The sequence below is a fragment of the Gekko japonicus genome, unplaced genomic scaffold, assembly GCF_001447785.1.
Source record: "Gekko japonicus isolate JY-2015 unplaced genomic scaffold, Gekko_japonicus_V1.1 scaffold1243, whole genome shotgun sequence".
NCBI classification, from domain to species: domain Eukaryota; kingdom Metazoa; phylum Chordata; class Lepidosauria; order Squamata; family Gekkonidae; genus Gekko; species Gekko japonicus.
Genome location: NW_015177049.1, coordinates 7,269 through 20,977, shown reverse-complemented (window position 1 = coordinate 20,977; position 13,709 = coordinate 7,269). Strand labels below are relative to the sequence as shown.

At 44.6% G+C, this 13,709-nt stretch overlaps 1 protein-coding gene across 1 annotated transcript in view; it reads right to left on the bottom strand.

Annotated features, from left to right (window-relative positions):
* Nucleotides 1–5,626: 5,626 nt before the first annotated feature.
* The window catches only part of KIAA1715 (KIAA1715 ortholog), a gene marked incomplete at its 5' end in the record, with an annotated part of 13,121 nt that continues 5,038 nt past the window's right edge, over nucleotides 5,627–13,709 (bottom strand). Inside the window, 2 exons of the mRNA XM_015428097.1 lie at nucleotides 5,627–5,924; nucleotides 11,219–11,389. Of these exons, the coding sequence (XP_015283583.1) occupies nucleotides 5,725–5,924; nucleotides 11,219–11,389 (371 nt within the window). The remainder of the gene's footprint in view (nucleotides 5,925–11,218; nucleotides 11,390–13,709) is intronic.

Here is a 13,709-nt window from a genome sequence, read left to right as displayed (position 1 = left end):
ATTAAGCAATTGTTGAGCAATCTACTATTAAGACAAATGGAACTTAGAAGAAGAGAGAGACTGGATTTATACCCTGCCCTTCACTACCTGAAGGAGTCTCAGAGTGGTTTATAATCTCCTTCCCCTCCCCACAACGGACACCCTGTGAGGTAGGTGGGGCTGAGAGAGCTCTGAGAGGACAACTCTGAAAGAACTTGTAACCGACCCCAGGTCACACCAGCAGCTGCATGTGGAGGAGCGGGAAATCAAACCCGGTTGTCCAAGATTAGAGTCCATGCTCCTAACCACTACACCAAACTGGCTCTCCAGAAGGGCTTAACCTTGGCAGGGTCATAGTCATATCCAGAGGTCATTTCGGGGGGGAACGCGGGGCAACACAGTTCCCCCGGGTGAGGTGCAGGGGGCGGGGCACATGACGAAGCCCCGCCCCCTGCTTCTGGCCGTCATTTTGTAGAAAAAGAGCTAGGGGAACTCATTAGCATAACTCATTAGCATATGCCACACCCCCTGACATCAGGGGCCCGGCGGTGGACCTGCAAGGCCAGCGGGAGTGCGAGGAAGCCCCGCCAAGGCCCTCCCTGGCCCCTGGCAGGCAGGGGTGGGGAGAGACGGGGAGGAAGCAACTTACCCTCCCTCTTCTCCTGCCTCCTCCTGGCTGAATGAGGGCTGGAAGCGGGGCGGCCGGAAGCAGGGGGCGGGGCTTTGTCATGTGCCCCGCTCCCCTGCACCTCACCCGGGGGAACTGCATTCCCCCGCGTTCCCCCCCGAAATGACCTCTGAATATCCTTTCATCATCACATTTTACACAGTAAAAAGGCAAAGTGTCAAGTGTCAATATTTGCAATAGGACTTGAATCAGAATGAGTGTCCATATGGCTTTGGAATGGGTCATCTTTTTCACTGCCCAAATGGACATTTGGTTTTGGGTTTCTTCTGGATGTACTGCAAGGCGGTGAACATAATTTACATATCCATAGATTCTGGAGATGATCTTTTGCAGAAGACTAGCATTACATCAGTAGACAGATGCTTCTAAACAAATCTTTGTTCTCCTGAAGAGCTCTTCGAGACTCAAATGCTTGAGACCTATAAGGTAAATTGGTAGGGAAAAAGCAAAGAACACAATCCATGTATTAACTTTATTAAGACTAACCGAATGACACATAACAATGTGTAAGCTTTCAAGTTCTCCAGAACTCTCATCAGGACAGATGTTACAAAATTTAAAAAGAGGGGAAAAGACAGTTTAAGGAGATATTTTTATGTCCTGGCGTTAAGAACACCTCCTCATGTCAGCTTCTGGAAAGTTTGCTGACCAGCTAAGATACAGCTTTTATAGAAGGCAACCAAGATATGGTACATACACAGATGGGCCTTTACTTCTCATTTTCTCTCATGGAATTTTCTTAAGTCAAAACAGAGCACTCCTGGCTTAGTATTAGCAATTTAAAAATAATTTAAAAATGGCACTAAAAAAGGGTAGAAAGAAGGTGCAACTTGATTTTTGGAATAAGTTTCCAGTTCATCAAAATTAGTCGTTTCAACCCAAAAATTTAAACTGCCAGCTATTTGTTGGATCCCTGAGCAATTATCTCTTAGCAGTGCTACAGAATAATATTGCTGTGATTTGGGCAGGGCTGGCTCACTCACTAGGTGAACTAGGCGTTCGCCTAGGGCAGGCCGGCCCTTAGGGGCGCCAAACTGCCCCCAGCCCCCCTGCCAAAAGCCCCCCCCCACCGCCCCTGCCAAAAGCCCTGACCGGGTGGCCACCGCCACCTCTTTCTCCCCGAAGTCAAGCCGTCTTTTCCCCACCCACCTCCACTACTGGGGCGATCCTCCAAGCCAAAGGAAGCAGCTAGTCCGTCCCCCCCCCCGAGGCTTGGGCAGCCGAGGCTTGGGTGGGGGCGGCGGCGCTGCCACCTGCACCCAGCAGCTAGCGTGGGGGTGCCGCAGTACCACCAGCGGCACCCCTCCCCCCCAAGGCACACGCCAGGCTCCCGAGCCCATTTCAATAATGCAGATCTGTGATAGACAACAAGCAGGAGCTGTGGGGACGGGAGGCATTTCCCTCCTCCACCCGCTTCCAATACTCCCTCTAAGTAGAGTCTTGTGAGCAAGTGACCAGAGGAAGCACCCCAGGCGCTCCATGTCGTCGCTCTCCTCCAGCGTCTCACACACGCCGGCCACTTGCTGTGGGCTGAAGTTGAGCAGCGGCAGCTGGAACATGGAAGCGGCCGAGCTGGGCACCCCCGGCCCGGGTCAAGGCTCTGTGAGACCCACACACACCAGGACTGGCCCGACGGCCCAGCCACCTCCACCTGCCAGGAGCCCGGGTGCTGCCGAGAGGGTGAAAAGGGCCACACAGTCCCAGCGCGCGCTGAGGAGGAGGAAGGAGAGGATTGTGTGAATGGAGGAGGGGAAGGGAGGCTGGGAGGAGAGAGGAAAAAAACCCTCCCCGGGCCGGACCCCCATCACGCACGAACACACACTCTCTCTTTCTCCATCACCGCTGCTGATTTGCTGCTGGTTGGCCTCTCCAGATTGGCTGCCCCTTTGGTTTCCATGGCAGGGCTGACTGTCCATCACTGTCAAGCCAGCTGCCAATCAAACCCTGCGTGCTCCCGGGAGGAGGCGCTCCCCTCTCCAATTTCTTTCAGGTTCTTTCAATTATATGTTGTCTTTCCTATCCCCTATGAAACATTGTTAGTCCCCTGTCTAAAAGTGTAACTGTAAATCACTTTGAGCCCACTTGTGGGGAAAGCGATTAATAAATCGAAAGCATTATTATTACTATTATTATTTCTCCCAGCTTTGGACGGCGCCCAGAGAGCGCAGGCTCGAGAGGGGGTGTCATTTGTATTCCTGGATAGGTATATTTGTGCGTGTCCAGGACCAGAGGGCAGCCAGGCAGCGTGCTGGAGTAGACTGGTCCGGAGCTGTGGGCTGCTGGCCTCTGCTCTCTGTGTAGAGTCCAAAGAGGCTCTGAAATCAGACGATTCAGCCGTGCATTGCTTGAGAAGGAATCGTAGTCAGACGAAGGAAGGTTGGAATGTTTGAAAATTGGTGGGTACACGGGGGGCACCAGAAGGTAGCCTCGTCTAGTGTGCAAAAAACCCTGCCTTTGGGACTGCTGCCAAGATTCATTCTGCGAATGTAGTCAGAGGCTTGTATTTCAGGTAACTGCAAGCACCTTATCGACAGTGTTTCCTTGTTTATACCATTACTGCTACTCTGGTTACTACTTAATATTTACTTCAATAGACGTACAGAGTGACACAGTGCCTGCTTAGAGACCTAACAGTTTAAGATATAACTTTACTCTCTTGATACCATGGGAGATTTTTAAAATCATTCTAATCAAACTAGATATCATTCAGATCAAACCAATTATACTGCCACCTTGGACTGGGGGATGTACACGTTTCCATTGCTTTCCAGTAATTATATGGCAATTTGTTCAAGCACTCGATGCTTCTCGAGGATGGCCTAAGCCAATTTACTTGTGCTGTTCTGAACCGATGATTTCTAACGGAAGGCTCCTAACGGAAGGCTCCTAGGAGATAACTGGCTTTATCTCCTAGGAGCTATATACAGCAGGAACAATGCTAAAGGAGTAGATAGAAAGAAGTTCCCCCCCCCCTTTTCAGCAGCCCTTTGCTGCAGATCCTTCAGATGTTTGGGAACAGTAAGAAAAGAGAAAAAGAAGTGTGATGAAACAAGAGCTGAGTAATGGTAGCAGGATACCAACAGCCCTGAAGAAAAGTCTCAGTGCCAGAAGTGAGGGGGTAGATGGCTGATAACAGCTGTTGCAATGGGTAACAGGATTCAACAAGCTCCAGGGCATGGTGGAATAGTTAAGTTATTTGGGCTGCCATGCTAAGATTTGTCTAGGGCTCCACATCTACAATATCTCAGAGAAGCTTTAAACCCACAACCCCCTGCAACCTTTATAAGGAACAGCCACTTTGTGCGTGAAACGTAAAAATTATTAGGCCAGTAGAATTTAAGATTTGTTCGGACACACACATCCCCATGGGCCATTTAACAACAGGTAGTGACTCCACAAACCATTGGGGGGGGGAAGACACAAGCAAGTACAAAAGATAAGGAAGAGTTCTGGGAAACTCAGAAGACTGTGCAGCTTTTGCGTCATTGTAGCTGGTCCCAATAAAGGTATTACGACTGTGTTTCTCGATATTTTCAAATGCCACTGGTTGAATAAATTCTTCCCAGAGTGCATCTACCAGAGGAATCTTAACAACTTTTCCAATCTATTGATCTGTGGCTTCTTACATTTATGATTCTGGCATCCTCTACTCTTCCTTCGCAGAAGCTCCAACGGTGTACCCTGTACACTGCTACATTCTTACAAAGCAATCTTATGCAGAGTTACTCCACTTTAAGTACACTTCTGTAAGCTAGTCTCAAGCTTAGACTGAAGTAACTCTGCATAGGATTACAGTGCTCGCCTGCCTGATGGCACTGACCTGCTTAGTGTCCTCATTGTATCAGCTTCATGTGCCTTGTGGATTCACTGGCCAATATCGGGTCAATGGGAATCTGAGATGTGGCACAGGCATCCAGCTTGAGATCTCCAGGTTCGCAAATGTATTCTTAAGTACCAACATAGTAACTCAATAATTAAGCAGTAGAACAATCCTTATCTGAAGACAGCAAATGTGCATATCCTTGAAGGTGGAATGCACTTGTATTATTCTACAAAAGGTCTTCTAAAATCCCGGCACTACCTTCAGGATTTTTCACAAAATTAAAAAGGTTCAGTCAAGTGCACATATTACACTGCAGTGTTTTGGGGGTTTGCTGATTTGTTTGATGTGCCCCGGTTTATTATTTTTTAACAGCTGCTTTGGGTACTTTTCAGAGAATAGTGGGGTATAAATACTTAAATGGGCCAATCGATGCTTTAAGACAATCACAACATGCAAAGCAGATGTTTAATGCTACAGTGTCTTTATTTTTCTTTAACAAAATACATAAAATTCACTTACATTGTCATTATTGTACAGGTATAAATAACGTTCAGTATTCAAGTACAATCAAGTGTAGAGATTCCTACGCCTCATGTAAACACAAACTAGCCTTCTATTTCACATGCCTTTAGTCTACCTGCTGTGTAAATAGCCCCAGGGACTGTACCTTGGTTTGCTCCTTTAACTGGATTCTCTCAGCACTTCCCCTCCCCAAAGCATTCTTTCAACTGTAATGACACATCTGTACTGCTTATAGTAAATACCCTAAGCACCATTCCTCCTGTAAACATCTAAGCATTTAACATTTGAGTTCATTTCAATAGCTAAATATTAGAAAATATTCTGAAAGTTTTACTGACCCCTCAGGTTAACTACATGACTCTTTACTGTGCAGTCCTGTGCCAAGATACTCCACTCTAAGCCCACTGACTTCAGCTTGCTTAGAGTGGAGCAGTTCCGCATAGGACTGCAATGTTAAGTCATTTACAGTCTCTCTTTCTTCAATGACCAAATAATACTATATTTTAGATCACTCAGACAGAAAAAAATACTCCTTTAAGCAAGTTTATCTTAGTACACAAAACAAAAACGTAAGGTTACCTGTGCTGGGATTAGACTTCAGCTAATGCGTGGCACTCTGCACTCATAAGAGTGAAAACACAATCAAGCCTTAGGAAACAACCCACCTGAAAACTAACAACTGAAAGAAAGATAGCTCTAAATGGTTAGGCACTTATTCGGCATCTGCCAGAAGTTCTTCTCTTTGGTCAGCTGGAACAATAGACTCGTGTTTTGCCACTGCAGAGGTGCCTTCGCTGGCTAGCTGCTCCGTCTCGGCCTCCCCCTCCACCTGGTCACCGTGCTCCTCAGTGCTCAGTGCTTTGTCCTCTCCCTGGTCCGTCTCAGTAACTGGGGGGTCGTCTTCTAGAGGCTCTGCAAGACGAGCAATGTTGGATTAAATTGAGCACAGAATCCCTCCCCGTGGTACTATCACGTTCTGTGCCATAAGCAAACTTTAAAACCTGAAATCTTACAAAACATGGTTAGAAGGGCCTGCAACACTAGTTCCTTATGGAAAGCAGGACAGAAAATAGGGAAAATGTGTCAGAGGCTGAGGGGATAAAAGGCAAGTTTTATCTCGGAACTTTAATATTAAATAGCAGTCCTGAAACAGAACCAGGCACCAGCTGGGATGGTGTGCTACTTGACTGGATTCCGATCCTGCTTTTTAACTAGTGCCTCCCCAAAGGCTTGCAGCATTTATAAAATGCAATATTCCATTCGTAAAAAGCACTTCTCCATTTAAAACTGCAGAATATATCAGCCTGTGAGAAGTGTGGGTGGGCAGAGAGGAGAAGGGATTGAAAAGCAGAATTTTAAAATACGAAATTCAAACAAATGCAACGCCTGCAAATGATGCTTCTTCTAAGCTGTGGAGTTTTGTGAGCAAAAATTCTACTTTGTGAGCTAATGGCATTAAAGTTGTGAGCGAGCAATTTGGGTATTGCATAAATTAGTTTGCTCTGGAGAAATCCTTCCTGAGTTAAGACAAAAATCTGTGAGCTAGAGGCTGAAAAACTGTGAGCTGGCTCACACTAAATCAGCTTAGAGGGAACACTGCCTGCAAACTAAGTGAACAGCAGCAACAAAAAATGCGGGGAAGAGGAGGAGAAGAGGAAGCTCTGAGTGGAACAGGCATGTGATGGTGTCTTTGCCTCCTCCTCCTTCCCTGGATCTTGCGGCTGTGATTCCCAGCTAAGCTCACGATGTCTCACCTGTACTCCTCCTCACAACTAGACTATATTGGATTACTTTCCCCTAAGAGGGTTGCCCTGAGATCCTCTGCCGAAAGACTCTCTTCATACATTTCTCCTGACTCCCTTCTCCATCGTCTCAGCTACTAGCTCTGAGATTTCCCTGACCTCACTTCAAAACTCATCAGATTTTGCCTCAGCTGCAGGATTTTGACCATGCTCATCTCCATAACCAGGACACAGACCTGACAGTCCCTCCTGGTTCTTAAGGAGGGTTTTCCCTAGACCATTGGGACATATCTTGGCCCAGTGCTCTAGCTTATGTGGCTTACAAACTCCTTTCCCCTCCCCTCCCCACAACAGACACCCTGTGAGGTAGGTGGGGCTGAGAGAGCTCTTGACAGAAACTGCTCTTTTTCAAGAACAGCTCTTATCAGAACTACGGCTTGCCCAAGGTCATCCAGCAGATACAAGTGGAGGAGTGGGGAATCAAACCCGGTTCTCCCAGATTAGAGTCCGCACACTTAACCACTACACCAAACTTAGCCAGTGGTATGTCCAGAAATCTGATATAACTTTCTAAAAGATATTAGTGATGTGAACAGCAAACGCAGAGAACTGAAGTAACTCAGAGAACCAAAGTCAGAGTCCTTCCGAGCAGGATGGGGTTAACTGGTATACTAAACAGACGGCCATGTACAGCACCAGCTAAGCAGGGTTTCCTACTGCACTGCAATTATCTTGGAAATCTCAGGGAGTTTATCAACATCCTCTCCTTGCAATTCCCTTCTGCTCCAAACACAGTGGCTAAACTACACAGCTGAGGTGATCACAAATTGCTATGTAGTCAGCAGCAAGAAAAGCTGGGGAAGTGATGCTATTGCCAGCATGATGTGCAAAACACTATACAAGGCTTCGGAGGTAGGAAAGCAATAAGGATAAGAACAAAGAACATCTTAAATCCAAATCTTATGCACAAATTTCTGTATGTGGTGAGTGCTGACAGGGAACCATGTAAGCTGCTTTGGGTCTCCAACGGGGATAATAGCAGGGTATAAATATCTAAGTAAATAAGTATGGGCCATGGAGACAGAATCCCACTTTTCGTTGATCAAAAAGCTGTAATGCCCAGAGCAATGTCAGAAGCTGTTTAGTAAGATTCACAGTGGTCAGAGGATGGAGCTATATGCCTATACGGCTCCTTGCCTCTCTCCATGACTATTTATTTAAATGTATTTAAAGTCGTTCAACCCACTTTTCTCTCTCTACAGGACCCAATGCAACTAGCAGAAAGAGAACTATGCAAATAGGAAAAGTAGCAAAAACATGCCAAGCAAGAGGAAGCCATCAAATTGTATTTGTAAAATTTACGTGGGTCACAGAATGCATAACCTGAGCACAAAATCCTGATACTCTGCAGCACAAAATACACATATTACTGTCATCGTCACTGCTCAGTTTCAAAGGACAGCTAACAGTATCCAGCTGTCCTCAAATGCTATTGCCATACCCAGAGCAATCAAGGCAAGACTGAGGTAATGTTGATTGCTAAGACTGAATTCTTGCAACGTATGGGACTTCTTAACTTTGATAATGCAAGATTATCTCAGATGCTGTTAGGAGTCTGTTGATGCTAGCTCCTGCCCTCCTGCTGGAGAAACAGGTTAATGGTATGGCCAAAAGTGTGGTTTATCATGTTGACTTGGTGTGGAAAATGGCTTGCCATTTGGATTCCATTGATCTGCCCATGCTGATCCCTGCCACAGTAACCCTGAGGATGGACTGTTAGCCATGCTCCACATGGGACTGCCCTTGAAGATAACTTGGACTTGGTACAATATTCTTCAGCTCATTTATTAGCAGGAGCTGGTCAAAATGTGCTTATTACTCCAGATTTAAGAACACTGCACTGGTTGCCTCTTTGTCTCCCGGCCCTATTCAAGGTGATGGTTATTGCCTACTAAGACCTTTATGGTCTAGGACTTCATATCAGTAAGACCACCTCTTCCAACAGGAACTGGTAAAGAGATCCATTCTTCAGCTCAAGACCTTCTAAAGATACCAACATGTAACAGATACAGTAATTGTCCTACTGAACCACAGAGGGTTTTTTTTTCCATTGGCTCTTGAATTATGTATCAGGAATGTATCAGGAAGCCCCCAAGTTGCTGGCATTCCAGGACAAAATCTGTAGATAGTTTCAGCACCAACATATCCACCTCCTTTCGTTTGCATTTATTCACCACTTGCAAAGATATAAAGCCCTGAACTTCCTTTGAACAGACCCTGCTAGCTTTTTCCAAAGCAGTTACTTTTCAGCTAGAAATTAGAGAGAGTAATTCTAAGGAGGTCTACCCAGAAGTCTACTCAACAGGGCTTAATCCCAGGAAAACATTCTTAGGACTGAGCTGTTAGGCAACAAGAAGCTCATGTTGTAGCTTAACCATCACCCCCAAAGCTGCTTATATCATGAACTTTCTGTTCAAGAAAATTCTACATTAACCTGGTACAAACAAGGCTGCAGTCAGATGTCATGAAAAAGCCTTTGTTTGTGATGGGCATGAAGCTGGCAAGTGCTTGTGCTTGGATACTCCCTCCGTCCCTCCTCCCATTGCATGTGGAGAATGACAGAGCTTGCTGGTTTTGGAAGTCTTCCATCCAAATCCAATATATTATGACATCTGAATGTAAGCGCTGGAACAAACTGAATTTCTTTCTTCCTCAAAAACTAGGGTTCTGTGCCAATGCAATTTGTTTCATTCCCATGAAGTGGGATTTCAAATTTCAATTTGTCCAAACACTGGCAATGACATCTCAAAACAAACTGGAGTTACATGAAACACTTCGAAACCTTCAGCGGTGCTCCATGTGTGAGGCTGGGGGAAGAGGCAGGGAGTATGTGAACACGGCCGTTAACCAGACTTGTACACAGCACAAACACCCAGGTGCATATGCAAAGTCAGAAAGGAACCTGATGGTTTTATTTGGTCCTATTGTTATGTATGGCATTTGCCTCTTGTTAGCCGCCCTGAGCCCATGTGGAAGGGTGGGATATAAGTCTAATAAATAAATAATAAATAAATAAATAACCAGGTCTTACAGTACAAATCTTGAATAGAATCCTGCATACATTACATAGCAATACTACTGAACTCTGAACATGTGCTCAGTGAGAAGGATAATGTGAAATATTCAACTATAGACTACAAGAAGTCTAATGTACTGTTAGTGCTAGTAAGACTATCATGTGCAAAAGGTTAAGGTGACATCTTCATTTCCAGCCTTTGGGGGGGGGTACAGATGGAAAGGAATCCCTGCACTTGCTGGGGTTGCCAATATTTGACGGCTGCTGTTATTGCTCACACTGCTGAAAAAAAGCTAATTGCCTTTAATCTTTTATACTACTATTAGCTTTTCAAGGTTTCACTGTTACTGTATCTTAAGTGGGGGGGGGGGGTTGTATTTTAATTTTCTCCCATGTTAGCTTTCTCCTCGCCAGGCAGAGAGGTGGCGTATTCTAAATCAAAATTAATCTGAACTTTCATCGTGCCGTCCATCAGAGGAAAACAGATATCATTCTGCATGAACAGCATAAATGGCTTTGACAAATAGCAGTACTTTTTGTAGGCAGTTGCCTATAACACTGCTAAACACTCTTGGATGAACAAATATCTAGATTCCAAATTTCAGATTCTATCCGTGTATATCCTAAGGAAGCTTCCCTACCTGAAGTCTCACACTGATCTGGGTTCTTTTTAGAAAGAAAAAGGCAGAGAGTTACATTCTAATATATATTCTTAAATCACTGCATTTCGGTTAGTGGAATGATTGCTGTATTTTTACCCTATAAAACATCTCAAAAAGAACTGCGTTGAATTAAAGTTGACAATCTGTCTCTGAAGTCCCCATTTTAAAACAAAGTCAGTTTTACTAGCTCCACTGCCCTAGGGAAAAGAGTGAACTGACTTAATGAACAAAGGAGGAACTGCAACCTTGCCTCAACCCAATGACCTGCTCAAAACAATGAAATTTAACCACCCTGGGATCCAGATCCTCTTTCAGGGTAAAGGCTGGCTTTTATACATTTTGGACAGAAGAAACACAGGGCTGTGTCAAGAAGCCAGAGGGAACAAGACAGTTCAGCAGACCCTCCTTTACAGACGCAAAGGATGTGAATGAAGATACAAGGAGCCAGGTTGCTGCACAGGTACATGGAGAGGGAGAGAGTGTCCTCCAAGCTGGTGAGCCCCCAAGTCATGACAAGCTTTAAAAGGTAAGGACCAGCACACAAAAACAGAAAATGTAATCCTTAGAAAAACAAGACCCCTCCAAAACAACAACAACAATGCTTCCCCTCTCCCCATATATAGCACACGATGAGCAGCTATAACATGGGGGGGGGGGAACCTTTCAAATCGCCACAACAAACTGCTATAATTAACTCAGTGGCAAACCGAGTAGATCTATACGTGCCGTCAACCATTTGGCTCTCTTGTAGCTTCTCTTCCTCCGACTCTGGTGATTCTGCAGTTTTCTGCAACTCGGTAGGCTGCTTCTTTTCAGCACTGTAATCAAGGAGTCGCGGAGCTTGTGGCCTCGTTTTTCTTGCAGGATTCAGGAAAAAGCAGTAGGCACATCTGAATGCTGCGCAGAAAGGGTTTATACAAACACATCCAGTAAGCTCACTGAACAGAAATGGCTCCTGAGCCTTAATATGCCTTGCTATGACCTTTTTCAGTACCCGGAAAATGATAACAGGCCGCTAACAAAGCCTCACCCTATGCTTTTAAAAGTAACCAGCCACTGAACTTCTCTCTCCCTCCCCTTCCCATTATTAGCTGTTTACTGTGTTTTCAGTCTAAACAACGCTGAAAACCTTATGTGGAAACCTCCCTCCATATATTTTTTTTTTTGAACAGGCAAGTCTCCACTCAAATGATAAATTGCTGTTGCATATTTTCAAACACCTTTTGAGTCTGCAGCTCATGCTTGGTACAACTGCTCTTTTCTTTCATGTTAATAAACGTCCAGTGTATGGAAAGGTCAGGAACATAATTACACCTCAAGGCAGCTTTTTTCAAATTTCTGGAATTAGGAACCCTTCCCTACTGAACAACCTTACTATCCACCCGGTTTCCCTCCCCCCGCCACATCTAATCTAGTGCTAGCCATCTGTTTGGCACGTGAATACATCTGCATGAGTGTAGGTCATTGCTGTTGGGGATGGAACAACATATTGGAACACCAAAAAAAATAAAAAATACAGGCTCTTCCTTTTGTCAGGGGCTCTCCCACATTTGGCTCCTCTTGCCCTTCCTGGAGACTCTCAGGTGTAAAAGCTTCTGCAGCTGGAGGTGTTTGGGGCTTGATTGTCTTTGAAACAATTTCCTCTTTAAACCCTTCCCATTACTACCATGCAATTCAATGGGAACACTGTGATGGCAGCAGTAGTGTCAGAGTACACATACAACCCAGAACAGATATTGTGGGACGTGGTGGTTGGCTGTGTATTAGCTGGAAGCAACAAGTATCAGCTGGTTCCAAGAGGTCATCAGCATATGTAATTAGGGTGGGCAGAAACAGATAAATTAATTTTCTCTTACTCCAAGTATTCAAAAACAGATGGATAACCTTGTAAGGCGATTTTGCAGCAATGTTTTGCACTTTGCTCTTAAAAAGAAAAACCTTACAGCCATGTGGAATGCCAAACCACGATTCAGTATTATTTCACACTGATTCCTGCTCTCATCTGCAAGTTCCCCCCTGTACTTTGGTTTGGTTGGGAACCCACTTCCTGTTGGGAAGGCAAATACAAGCTACAGTTTGCTGTGAAAGATGAAATGCAGGAAGGCAGACTCTGAGTCCAAAACTCCTCTGTAGAATCTGGTCTATGAACTAGCCCTTATTCAAAAACTGATCCAATATTTTGAAAGACGCCTATGACGTCTGAAATTTCTGGATTCTAGGAAGAAAATGTTCACAGACGTTTCTTTGTCCTTCGCCAGCCCTGTTCACTGACTGCACTTGTACAACATAAAACTTGTACTCATTTTAGCATTTTGTTTTCCTATAGGTAGTCTGACTCTATATATATTATAGGGGTTGGGGGATATTCAAAATCTGTATGACTGATACATAAATTTAAGGACTGTAGCAAATCACTCTACAAAACAGTTACAGAAGTCATTATAGTTCTATAGCCTTCTGTAAGGAGACGTAATCCCAGGGAAAGAAACGGTTTGGAATATCACACTCTCATTGTCTGGGAAATATTCCTAACCCCTAAAAGACCAAAGTTGTCATGCCATGAAGCAAAACAATGATGTATTGGGCTAACTACCCCAAATAAACCTTATGTTATTTACATGTAGAATATGGCTTCTAGTTTCTAATGAATGTATGTCAAGTTGAAGAAATCCATTCAGAAGGGCTTAGGCCGAATCTTTGGCACATACCTCACTGCTGGGGAAATATTTCAGCAAAAGCGTCTTCTTACAAGAACACGTTAAATGCACTGACTATTTAAATATTTCCTGAATAGTGAATATTTTCTGAGCCAAGCAAATGAGCAGACACACCCACATGAAACAGAAAAGAGCAATGGTCTGGGATAATTTCTTTCCCCTTACTTTGTTTGCTGAAAAGAGGAAAAATACACATCTGTGCTCAACGATGAGCGGAATCTGTCTTAAGTTACTGTCAGCCATAAAACTAAAGAATAACTGTGGGAGTTGGTTTCCATTCCCTCTGATGCCTCCCTAAGATTTTTGCCATGGGAGCAAATTTTGTTAAAGATTTGGTACAAGTGAAAAGAGAGTTGGAGAGGTTCTAGAGAGAAAACTGTCCATGGCTCTGTTCTCAGACCACAGCAATCCTTGTTTCTGTAGCCCAGTTTTCATGGAGCTTTGCACAGATTTCTTGACCCAGACATTACAGAACTTAAAAAACTTTAGGAATGCATTCT